This window comes from Elaeis guineensis, chromosome 11, assembly GCF_000442705.2.
Source record: "Elaeis guineensis isolate ETL-2024a chromosome 11, EG11, whole genome shotgun sequence".
In the NCBI taxonomy this organism is placed as follows: domain Eukaryota; kingdom Viridiplantae; phylum Streptophyta; class Magnoliopsida; order Arecales; family Arecaceae; genus Elaeis; species Elaeis guineensis.
In genome coordinates, this window is record NC_026003.2 from 111,388,267 (window position 1) to 111,401,697 (window position 13,431).

General features: G+C 40.3%; 1 protein-coding gene across 1 annotated transcript; it reads right to left on the reverse strand.

The window, feature by feature from the left end:
- Window positions 1–12,705: 12,705 nt before the first annotated feature.
- On the reverse strand, window positions 12,706–13,403 carry LOC140852424 (uncharacterized protein At2g29880-like). The gene is made up of 2 exons (XM_073245354.1): window positions 13,056–13,403; window positions 12,706–12,960 (listed from the first exon to the last, which is right to left on the reverse strand). The coding sequence occupies exons 1-2, from the start codon at window positions 13,401–13,403 to the stop codon at window positions 12,706–12,708; spliced, it is 603 nt and encodes a 200-aa protein (XP_073101455.1).
- Window positions 13,404–13,431: the final 28 nt, after the last annotated feature.

Here is a 13,431-nt window from a genome sequence, read left to right on the forward strand (position 1 = left end):
CTGCTTCTCCTCTATCTCCAACTGATTTTAGCTGTCTAATAAAAAAATTTGGAGAGCAAAATTGCTGCATGAAAAGGAAAAACTCTTTCTTTTGTAGGCAGAACTACCCTCCTTCATTCTGTGCTAGTATCTATTCCTCCATATACTATGGCTTCCATCCATGTGCCTATCTCTATTCTAAATTCTTGGGAAAAAAAATTTTGTGCTTTCCTATGGGGCCATGCATCTGACAGAAGAGCTCTCTATCTTCTCTCTTAGGGCAAGATTTGCAAACCTAAGAATAGAGGTGGCCTTGGTCTGCAATTCTTGCGCATTAGACAATTAGCTCTAATAAGAAAAATTGCTATTAATCTCATGCTTTATCCTACCTCTCTTTGGGCCCAACTTATCTCCTCAAAGTATAAGTTTTTTGGCAGTTGGATAAGCTATCGCAAACCTCGCAGATCCTTAGTTATTTGGTCTAAAATTAGCACCATTAGAGCCGGCCAGCTGCAACAAAATTTAATCTGGATGGTGGGCACGAGCACCTCTGTCAATGTATTTCATGACCCCTGGCTCTCAAATGTGCCACTATCTAGATCTCCTACTTTTGTGAATGGTGTTGATGTACTTGATTAGTACGTGGTAATTGAGTAATGCATGTAAGATAGGTGATGCATTGATTGCGCTGAAGACCAATTTAGCTGATCCTAACAATGTTCTGGAAAGCTGTGATTCTACCCTTGTCAATCTCTTGGAGTTGGTTTCACGTTACATGCTACGATGTCAATAGTGTTATTGGCGTGGAAGCTGCTTACTTTTGTGACGATTTTAATAATATAGCTTTCTAGGTGGACTATTGATGTTGCTTTTCTATTTTCATTATTATAGCATAATGGTGATAAACATGGTTGCATTTGTTTGCACTCAGTGATATTGGAAATGCAAATTTACCTGGGCAATTGTTCTCTCAGCTTCTTAAGCTTCCAAATTTGTACTTATAGGTCATTAGTATTTTCTTACAATAAATGTAGGATATATTTAGTTTGTAATTGAAATCGAAATCAGAATGGATTGGAATAAGAATCAGAATAACAACATCTCCTGGTATTTTTGGTTCATAATCGAAATTAAAATCAGAAAGAAATATAAATCCTCAAAGAGAGTAGAAATTAAGTTTTGTGGAGTTGGAGCATATTCTCATTTCTCCCAAGAATCAGAATAAGAATGAGACCTCTCCCAATCAAATGGCCAAAATAAGAGTCATTCATTTCCATTCCCCTTCCGGATTCCAACTCCTCCCAATCAAATATACCCTTATTTCATTTGATGCATTCTTCATTCCTGGGGATTTTCCTTGTTAATTATTTCTTTTTTCCCTTTCCAACAATGTATTTTTAGTGACATTAAAAAGCTGTACGGCATGAATTTCATTATGTTGTTTGATGCTTAGTTAGGCCACACCTAGTTTGGGTATTCCATAAGTTGATATCAAAAAAGATCTGTTCCATAAGTTATAATCTTATATCGTATCATCCACCTCAAATAAATGCATGGATTCCCTCGTCTTTATTTCTAAGTTTCAATCACACCAGGAAGCTGTTGTTCTACTGCTTAATGATGCAGCTTTTTATGCTCGGGGCTTATAATTTTGATATCTTTTGAATTTATAATTATTATGATGTAGAAGAAAGAGTATCATTAGTCTTATATTGATTAGAATCAAGGAAGAATCTAGCTTATATAGGAAGAAACCATCCTTCCCATGTGAGATATCTTTTAAAGAGCAAAACCGTAAGGCTCAAAAATAGCCCATACAGCCTTTGAGCTATGGCCATAGGCTAAAATAGATAATACCTCACGTGTCGAGCCATGAGCCCTTGACTGCAATAATAATATTCAATTATCTATGTATTGATTAACAATAGGATTTGTGGTCCGGAAGACAAGAATGTGGATGATTAAAAATAATTACACTTCACTTAGAATTGCAGATCTTCAATCACCTGGGCGTGATCATAGGGCCCCAACCCTCATTGGAGAATGTTCGATTTGGGGCCGAGTTTGGGTGAATAGATGGCCTCTTCCTCACCATATGGGTGAACCCAATGGATGAGTACGTCATTCCAGTACCATCGAGGGCTAACGGATTAGATGCCGTTTCTAGACACCGTACCTGGGCCATCAGGATACGCTCCATTCGACAGTCATTCACGTTCTGGCATTTAATCGCAGCCCAATATTCGCCGTGACTCGAACCCGGATCATGCCATTGGAAACAAAAGCCCATTCTGCTGGGATGCCACCTCAACGGCGATCAAGACATGTATATAATCTTCAAGTTCTCTATGCTTTTGTAAAGGATTAAACAACAAGAATGACTTGTTTCTGTTTAAAATCAGTCTCTTGTTATTTTACCTGCCAGTTACAATTTCAACTGTAAGGGAATTCTCAGACTTCCCTCTTTGGCATCATATCATTTGCTTCAATAAGATATGATGCAGGGCTATTGGGTTTGGACCATATCTTTCACATAAAAAATAAGATTGACCTTTTTTCACAACATCAACCATTGGATCATGGAAGCACATATCTTGAAGTGGCTATTGTGCGATCCAACAGTTGATATTGTGAAGAATGGTTGATACAACACAAATCCCGTGTTGTTCTACTAGTTTAGTGAAGTCAAGTTTCATCTATCTGAAGACTGAAAAATAGGATTTATTTCATTTACATTATAAGGGGGTGTCAGAATAAAACTCTAGAAGAACTATTTGTTAAGGTTCGTGCTTGATGAAGTGGTAGAAGCTGGGAATGGGCAAATAAAGCCAGAGATAGGTTGATGTTCGGTCCATCCCTCCTAACAGACTTGATTAATGGGAACTGTTGTGGGGGGTTTAATTCCACATCTGTTGTAAGTTATATGAGATAGGAGCATATTCCACCCTTAAGAGGTGCCTTTTGGGCCAAAGCCCAGAGGATAAAGCTGTGAGACCCGCAGCTGCAAACGTATCAACTATGGGCCAAGGATCGCAAGCCTATAAATTATGGCAACCGCAAACATACCAGCTACGGTTCAAGGACCACAAACCTATAAGCTATGGTATGCAGGTGACCAAAACAGACAATAACTCTTGCTGGGATGAGCCATTCATCCGTATGAGCCCTGGAATCCCTTGATTACAACAAATGATGCTAGAGGAGGGCTACTGTTATAGGAGGTTTAGTTTCACATCGGTTGTGAATCAAATGTACTCTATCTTATATGAGATAGGAGCATACTCCACCCTTAAGAGGTGCTTTTTGGGCCAAGATCCAGGAGACAAAGCTATGAGACCTGACAGCCGCAAGCGTATCAGCTTTTGCTGGGATGAGCCCTCCATCCGCATGAGCTCCGAAGTCCCTTGATCGCAATAGGAACCAACCTAACACGATTCTATTTAATCCTTTTTGTTTTCTTCTTTAACCTCTTTTTTGTTCATGTTAACAATATGATTTTTTATCCAAAAATTGAATGTGGGACTTGCAAAATTATGATATACCTCAATATCCATGGCTTGAAGTTTCTCTCTGCTTCAACCTTCTGCCGGGGCTGCATCTGTTATAGAAGCGGACATGATTGAGATGTTTTTCTTTTGGTTTTTGTTTTTTTTAATGGAAAGAAACTTCCCCCCATTTATTATAAAAATATTACAATAAATGACAATGATGTTTTATAAAAGAATATGAGAAGAAAAAACATGAAATGAGTAACTAGATAAGGAAAAACAATTTATAGAAAGGGCCTTGTGACTTTGAGATGATTTAGCCAAACATAAGTTATGCCCCATTAAAAAGGAGTGGAGGGTTTTATGAAGAATAGAAGAAGCTGAAATCTTCTACTTAAGAAAGATCCTAGAATTCCTTTCGTACCAAATCTGCCATATTAGAGCCATGAATAGTTGATCCCATCCTTTTCTTATGGTAGAGTGTACTTTTTTTCTCCTCTATGATGACCATAAAATATGAAGACTGCAAGGTGAACCCTAATACGGAGATATAATATAATTGACGATCAAACAGCTCAAGCAAATAGGCATTTGATGAAAAGATGTGAAGATGTCTCTGAATATGCACCACATAATAGACAACCATTGTTGATACTCTAGCCTTTCTTTGTCAAAGTTTCCTTTATAAGAAAGTTTGTTCCTCAAAACCAATCATTAAAAAAAAAAAAAAAAAAAATTCTCTAGCATATTAGCTTTCCAAATTGTTTTGTGAACTACCAATGCATACCACCATGATTGATAAATCTATAATAAGATTGAAAACTATAATTCCCATTTGTACAAGTCTTCCACATTGATACATCAAATGAGCTTGAAGGATGGACGGCGGAAAGCAGATCCATAATTTGATTCATCTGCGTTGAGCCAAAGATAGAAAGTGGGCCAAAAATTTTGATCTTCCAATTTTGCTCTCTATGACTCCAATAAGTTGCAGCTGAAGAATTTTGCTTTACAGCTTTACGATGAAGATCATAAAAAAGATAAGCAAGAGGTACAGACGTAATCCACACATCTTTTCAAAATCTAATTATTTTACCATTACCTAGTTTAAAAGCAGTGCAGCTTCAAAAAAATTTTAAATCTTTACAAATTTTCTTCCAAATAGGAGAAGCTTTGGATGGTCTTCTCCTAATGTGCATGCCAAATCTGCTCCTTGAGTAGAATGCTATATTAATTTGTGTCTCCCATTGTTGGGGAAAACCAACTGACCCTCATTTGCCAATCAATCTCTAGAACAGTCCGACCAACATCCGACTCTGACCCACCAAATAAACGAATGATCCTGAAAGCGACTACCGACTATATGTAGGCTGAGCAAGCTGACACTACTTTCAACCGACCGATCGAACCTCCTTTGCCGACCCAGATCGTAAGCGGTTGATGTTCAGACTCTACAGACAATAGACTACTTCGACCTTTAGTATTTCAGAGTTACTAACCGACAACCGACCCCCGACGCATAGTCGGCTAACTCATTCAAATATATCATAACCGTCACGGATGGTTACTCCACTGATATCGCAGCGTAATCCATGGAGACTAATAATCCATTACGAGATTACCGTCCTGTGATTCTATGCCACTAAATGTGGGACCATATCCGACAGTTACGACCATCTACTCTATAAAAAGGAGGCAAGACAACAGTTTCGATAAGCTAATTTTTATACGCTGAGCTCTGTCTCCATTCTCATACTACTGTTGTCCAGTCTCTCCCTCTAACTTAAGCATCGGAGAGTTTCCATCGGAGACAACTCCGGTCAGTGTGGATTTTATTTTGCAGGTGCTCGTTCCCGACGAATAGGCGACGAAGAGATTGACAGCAACAGATTGGCACGCTAGGTAGGAGAAAGACAGCGACAAGAAGAAAACTCGCAATGATGAGAATCAGAGCTCAACGATCAACAGCGATCGGTTCGACGAGACACTCTTCCCATCGAGAAGAGACCCCTCCCCTGCCTCCGGTAGCAGAGCCTAGTTCTCCACGCCCCATGGTTACCACAGACACTCAGATTGCTGTGATCGTGCAACAAACGAACGTCCTCACAGAGGCAGTTAAAAGCCTCTAACAACAGCAAACCCAGCCACCACAACTACCGGTGGAGCAACTGATGGTGCATTCAACACCTTCCAAACATAGCTGCCGTCATCCATGATGATCTCCATCTCCTCCACCAGAACGACGATCTCGGCTCTCTCAACGGGATGAACAGCGGCACTCACGGCACTCTCGACGTGCCATCCACCATTCACGATGCCCCTCTCCTTCCCAATTAGATCGAGCAAAGAAGGAGAAGCGACCGCGAACACCATCTGCCTCTAATTCATCGAGAGGATCAACCTCCGGAGTCTCCCACCACCGATGGCTTGAAGACTACGAACGTAAGTTCGAAGAAATCGATCGTCAACTCGCCCAGCTCCAGATAGACGGTCAGAAATCATCAAACGACTTCAATTTTCATACCATCCAGTCTCTCTCCCGACTTATTTTGAACGAATCGATCCCGACTCGGTTCAAGATACCGCATGTGGAGCCCTATGACGGTTCCACCGACCCAATCGATCACCTCGAGAGCTACAAGGCTCTCATGACAATTCAGGTAGCAACCAACGCCCTCCTGTGTATCGACTTCTCGGCTACACTTCGGAAAGCTGCTCGGATCTGATATTCTGGGCTTCGGTCAGAAAGTATCCACTCTTTCGAGCAGCTGGAATATTCTTTCGTGGCCCATTTTAGTATCAGTCGGAGGCCACCACGAACCTCAGATAGTCTCTTTTCGATCAAACAAGGAGAGACTGAAACACTCCGAGATTTCATGGCCCGATTCAATGCGGCCACATTTGAGGTCAGGACCTTAACGAAGATATGGCCATATCGTCATGAAAAAGGTTGAGGGGGTCCGATTCACTACTCACTAGATAAAACCCTTCTTCGGACGTATGCTGAACTCTTAGAACGCACGTACAAATACATGCATGCAGATGAAGGAGTTTCTGACTGGCGCCAGACAGAAAATAAAGATCAGAAGAAAAAGTAGAAAAAGAGTGGGGCTCTGATCGAAACAGGTAGGCCCCCATCCAATAAGTAAGCCTCACCCCGACGACGGAGTTCGAGGCCGACACATAATAAGTATAATTCCTATACCCCTCTCTCTGCTCCTCGTGCACAGATCCTCATGAAGATCAAAGGGGCAGAATATCTATGACATCCTCCGTCGATGAAAGCGAGGAACCGTGACCAAAGAAAGTATTATCGATTTCATCGAGATCACAGCCACGACACCGAACAATACATCTAGCTCAAGGATAAAATAGAAGTCCTGATACAATGTGACAATCTTGAGAAATATAGGAGGGAGCCGCCGACTCAACCCCCTCCCGATCGACGATCCAAACGACTGAGGAAGCTGTGAATAACCAGCCGACTGTGGGAGTCGTCAACATGATCTCCAGACTGCTGGACCATGAGGCAATTTTCGATGAGAAGTCGACGAAGCGACTGCAGCTCCATAATGTAATAACTCCTTGGAAGATGATGTTCAAGAATTCAAACTCCTCACTACGATGCTGTTGTTGTTTCGACAATTAGCTAATAAGCTTCTTTCCGAATGCAATCACTCGGAGAATCAACTGCTTCGGTGTCGATTATATTTCGATCTTCTTGCAAAAATAGATATCCGACTGTAATTTTAAAGTGACACCGAATATACTTCAGCTTTCACTGTAAAAGCTAGAAGATCGACGATCTCGATACCGAATATACTTCGACTTTTACTGTAAAAATCAGAGGATCGACTATCTCGACACCGACGACATATCGATTCTCCCAAAGAACCGATCTATCGACTTCAACTGGAGGTCAGCACCGCGATGCATATCCTCCTACAAAAGCCACACTGCCCCCATAGTTAGCTCTCCATTGAAGCAGCTGGCTAATTTGCTGACTTAGTATCAACTAAGAAAGACAAAATGCCAAGACAACCAAGATGGATTGGAACTACACTGACACGGCCACAGCTAGTCGAGAGATTATCAACATCAACGGGAGGCTAGCACTGGCAACAAAGATCTCCTTGTAAAAGCCACACTCCCCTATAGTCAGCTCGCGATCCAAGCAGCTGGCTAATTTATCGACTTAGCATCAACTAAGAAAGGTAAAATGCCAAGACGATCAAGATCAGATTGAAATTATACCACATGACCACGGTCAGACGAGAGATATTGGATTGCCATCGTTTATCAGACAACATGACGTATGAGCCTGACCAAAGTCCGGACGAGGATATTCGACTTGCCATCGTTATCCTAACCAAATATGTCGGACACCGCTCGACTAGTAGATTCCACAAAGTCTGTGAAATAGTCAGATCAACGACCTACATCCAGAGATTATTCTACATACAACGCGACGTATAAGCCCGACCAAGGTCCGGGCTATAGGTATTCGACTTGCCATCGTTATCCTAGCTAAATACGTCAGGAATTACACACTAGTAGATTTCAAAGTCTGCAAATAGTCGGATCTACATCTACTTTCAGAGATGGATCAACAAGCAAATGCTACAAATTCGGCACACAGAAAAGTATTTCAAAAAGAACTTTCATTATCAAAAAGAGACTTACAAAATTGGATCGGAGTCCGATCATACAAAAAGAAAAACCAAAGGCGCCGACTAATCTTCATTCCACCGAAGAACTGGCAAGTCCATCTTGGATCGGCATCTCAGATAAATTTTGCCTTCCAGCTTGGGAGCTACGCATCAGGTCAAATCGCGAAGATGGTTGGTTGATCATGCAGCCTGACCAACCACATCAGCAGCCTAATCCACTTTTACATGGAGAATGCGGTTAACGATCGCACCCTCTTGATTGAAGCTCGATCGAAAACTGGAGTTAGAAAAAGATTTCAGAGTACGACCAACGATCAAACCATCCTCGATAAAACTCGAGCAGCAGTCGCACCCTCCCTGGAAGAGGAGCTAGAGGCGGGCTTCAGATTTTCATCTACCGAAGAAATGACTTTGATCATGCAGCTGAGACAGGGATGCGGGATACACAGAAACGGATTGTCGACCCCACCATCAGCATCAGGAGTAAAAAGCTGACATCGGCCTGAAGCACGATGCCACTTCCAAAATCGACTAATGGTCGAACCGCACAATGGAAAAGCCTTCGAGTCGACAGGGAGTCATCGGTCGGAACCCACGACCGACCACCCCCTGTGACAACCTCACTTATCGAAAATACTCAAAGAATCTGAACTGAAAAAGTGACAAGAGATGATTTTCGCTCAAAAGCTGCTCTCTAACAGAGCCCTCTTTCCAAAAAGACAAATTGAGGGATGAGTACCTAACTGACAAAGCTCCTTTCTATAGAGGAATGCCGACGGATCAGATGAAAGCAGTCAGATCGAAGCCATGCCAGATGATGATGTGTGGTAACATCTGAGCCCATTACCGACTGATGGTTCAATGCACTTGCACCAGATTGAACCACGTCACCTCCATCCGCGTGAACAACTCCTACCCAATGACGCCCCGACACGTGACGAGAATCTACAAGCCAGAGTTGAATCACGCGACGCCGGTTCGCCTTCCCGATATAAGACAACGCCGACTCACGTTCTGCAAACGATGCCTGACACCAGATCTCTCTACCGATACGACAGTTCAAGGATGACAAAAGGGATGATCGACCGTATTTTGGAGAATGTGGTAAAAAATCGAGACTCGACATGATGGATAACCACTCCTTTCGTCCAAAGTGACCGACCACGTAGCTACGCACGTGATGACTTGCCATTTGGACTCAGAAGTGGGGGGACAACTGTTGGAAAAAATCGACTGGCTCCCATTTGCCGACCAATCTCTGAACAGTCCGACTGACACCCAAATCTAACCTACCAAATAAACGGATGACCCTGAAAGTAACTACCGACTATATGTCGGCTGAGCAGGCCAACACTACTTTCAACCGACCGACCGAACCTCCTTTGCCGACCCAGATCAGTAAGCGATCGATGTTCGGACTCTACAGATAACAGACTACTTCGATCATCGATATTTCAGAGTTACTAACCGACAACCGACCCCCGACGCATAGTCGGCCGACTCATTCAAATATATTATAACCGTCACGGACGGTTACTCCACTGATATTGTGGTGTAATCCATGGAAACTAATAATCCATTGCGAGATTATCGCTTTGTGATTTTACGCCGCTAAATACGGGACCATATCCGACGGTTATGACCATCTACTCTATAAAAAGAGGGTAAGGCAGCAGTTTTGGTAAGCTAATTTTTATACGCTGAGCTCTGTCTCCATTCTCATACTACTATTGCCCAGTCTCTCCCTCTAACTTAAGCATCAGAGGGTCCTCGTTGGAGATAACTCCGGTCAGTACGGACTTCATTTTGCAGATGTTTGTTCCTGGCGAAGATGCGATGAGGCAATTGACAGCAACACCCATGAAGTCTCTCTCAAAGAGAATCAAATAAACTTTTAAGCAATTTCCAAGCCCATTTTGCCAAAGTGAGAGATTCATATTTCTTAGGTTTTTTATGCCCAGGCCACCCTCCTTATCTCGACACATTGAATCCCAATTAACTAAATAGTAAAATCCGCTGATATTCACCTTACCTTTCTAGCGGAAGGCTCTTATCAAGTAACCCATCCTATTAATAATCCATTTCGGAAGCTTAAAAAAAGGCATAATGAGATAGAAGAGTAGTCAGTACCCTATTGATAAGGCTAAGCCGACCAGCCATCAATAACAATCTATCTTTTCAAGAGGTAAGTTTCTTACACATCTTCTCTAATAAAGGTGACCAACATTGTTTACGTAGTTTCTTATCATAAAGTGGCGACCCAAGATAGGTGAAAGATAATTTTCTGTTCTTGCAATCTATTAGAGTGGCAAAGAGTTCCACTTCAGTCTCATCCATATTAATGCAAATTACTAAACTCTTATGAAAATTTCTAGCCATCAAGATTGAAGATGATTTTGCAATTTTTTTTAGTTATCTCTAGTAAGCAATTTTTCCTGATGCCTTTTATTGCCCCTAAACTTCGGAGAGTTACTCAGTTGGATACTAAGTAAGTTACTCTCAGCTCTTTGATGGAGATTGTGCCTGCAAAATATCTTCTTGTCGGAATTTGTATGATGGGGAACCCTTTGATATCTAAGTTAGCCGGAGTTCAGGGAATGATAGAAAAATCACAAAAATGAGAGCATATTGAGCGAAAAAAGCTTATCCCAGTCCCCCTCTTACCTCTCTTTATATAGATATGGGATTTATCGTTGCTTTGTAACTTCTGTCTCTTGGAGTGCGGGAATGTGAGAATTATCAAATTTATTGTAGATTTAGAAGGTAGTTAATCAGGCCTGCGATCTTTCGGTTATGAGCAGTTAATGTGCTCTTTGAATGTTGTAACCATTCTTGTGACTCCCAATCTTCCAAATCGTTGGCTACGATTTCTCATGTATTACTCCATTTTCATCCGAGTTAGATTATTGGTTAAATACCGATATAATTATCATTCTTTGAGCAGTCCCGCTGTCGAATTAGTTTTCAAATATTGTCAATAGCCATTCGAGTAGGCCTGGTGATATAAAAGATTGTCAATCCTCAATCGAATAGGAAAGTCGAAATTCCACTGAGGGCGTAAATCCGAGCAAACATCCCAACACCTTTTTAGCTTTAAGTTGTTAATATGAACATTTTTTTTTGGTAGAAATATGATCAGGTTTTTGAATGATGTGTTTTTGTGCCAACGAAACTCTACGGTAATGACGTAAGTGGAAGACTCCTTATGAGCATGGGAACTTAACAAACTTGGTGAGCTTGAATGTTGAACAATTTTAATGGTCGCATCCCAGACACATTGAGCAAGCTTCAGAAGTTTTGGTTCTGTATGAATTTACACATCCTTCTTCTTTTTACTTTTATTTTGGGATTTGTTTAACTTGTGCTTGGGCTTACTTTCCAATGGCTTTTTAGTTTCTAATTAGAAGGTTTTTGCACCGGGAAGTTGCTAGGTTAGCTGCTGATACGTGGACATTTGGCTTTTGTCGGTCTTAGAGTATAACTATATGGTTGTGTTTGGTGCATCACCAGACAATCCCGAAAGGTAATGTAGATTGCCTGTAAAATAGATTGCCATTGATTAAATTGTTAGTAATTTTAATTACTGTGTTTGGTATACACAGGTAATATTGCAGTAATACTGATTACTGTGTTTGGTATGACAATCAGATTACCAGTCATATAACATCAAATTTTCAAAATACCCCTAAATCAAATTTTGTGATTTTAATTTTTTGTAGTGATTGAATATTTGACTTTATGCTTCAGTGCTCACTATTTGTAATGATTTTGCCAATAACTTACTTTAGATCTTGTAACTATTTGAAAATTAATATCTTTGATCCATTTTATTTTTCTTTTGAGATTTCATATTTAGAAAGGCAACCATGATTGAAAGCAGGTAGTATTTCTTGCCAAACTTTATATGCTGCCCGTATCAGCATTGTGTACTATCCAACAACAATCCAATAACAAACTGAACAGTAACATAATATAAACAATCTAACAACAATCTAAACAGTAACATAATATAAATATCATCATTTGAAATTTCAAAAATACTCCAACTATCTCAGCAAAAAGTATTTGTAGTTTGTTAGAACAACTACACAATACAAAAGTTGGTATGTTCAAATCCAAAACTACTAATAAAACTATCCGCTAGTTAACCAAATGTTCATACCAAACTATCATAGATAAACCAACCAAACAACCACAACATCAAAGACAACCACAACTAGCAACATAAATATCCTAACTAGGATTCAAACCAAGAACGTCCAATACATAATATTTTCTCAACCTCTAAGGTAGTGAAAAAAAGTAAATCAGACTTGCACTATCACGAACAATTATCAATCCAGTTTTAACCATCAACGACTCATGCAGCCCCAAATCTTCAATCTCAGCTATTGCCTCATAAACCTTCTTTTTCATCTCTTGATCATTTGCAAGGAACTGAAAACAATCTGCCAACTTATCAATACCTTTACTTGAACTTTGACACATTACTCCAAGATTATTTATAGTTTCAATCAAAGTGCCTATTAGAGCAACTTCTTCCTCATTAGAAACCTTCCCTTTTTTTTTTATCTTGATGAAGAAGCACTCCATTGAACATGTCCAATAGGAGTTTGGGGAATAGAGCTGTTACTCTCAAATCCGGTAGGATCTACAAACTGAACCTCCTCTTCATTATTCATTGCTTCTGTAAGGATTTCATTAGCTGCATCTGCAGGATCCTCAACCCTCTGACCTGTTGCATGATCTTTTTCAAATATGATCGAGAGTTCCTCCAAGTATAAAAATGATTTGTTCCAAAGACCAGATGCTTGAGGATGACTCTATCACAATGAACCAATATAAATTGAGCAAACTATACCTAAAGTATCAAAAATTAAATAAGAATGAAAAATTAATTAATATGTTGTGCATTTACCTTGACCCAGTTGTTCCATACATCTTGATCATAAGTAATACATTTTCTTGTATCATCCCATCCAAATGTTGATGTATTCAATATATCATAAATAGCACTATATTGTTGTTTCAACAACTTGAACCTCGAATGAATGTGTGGCTGAGCCTTGATGCTACAATTAGGTATTTTGTTTGCCATCATCTTCTCCAATTGAGGTAAGAACCTGACCTTGAAATTGCCACATTCTCCCCTCCACATAGGATCATTCTTCAAATCGAGCAAACATCCAATTAGTATAGCATCTTGCTCCGCATTCCACTGATGCTTCTTCCCCTGATTCTTCCTTTGACTTGAAGAAGCATCCATATCTAAAAGAAATCATTTAATACAAAAG

Excerpts from the sequence above, each read along its gene's own strand:
- LOC140852424 (XM_073245354.1), bottom strand. The coding sequence starts at position 13,403 with ATGGATGCTTCTTCAAGTCAAAGGAAGAATCAGGGGAAGAAGCATCAG. Across the intron at positions 12,961-13,055 it reads TATGGAACAACTGGGTCAAG|AGTCATCCTCAAGCATCTGG; the intron begins GTAAATGCACAA and ends TCATTGTGATAG.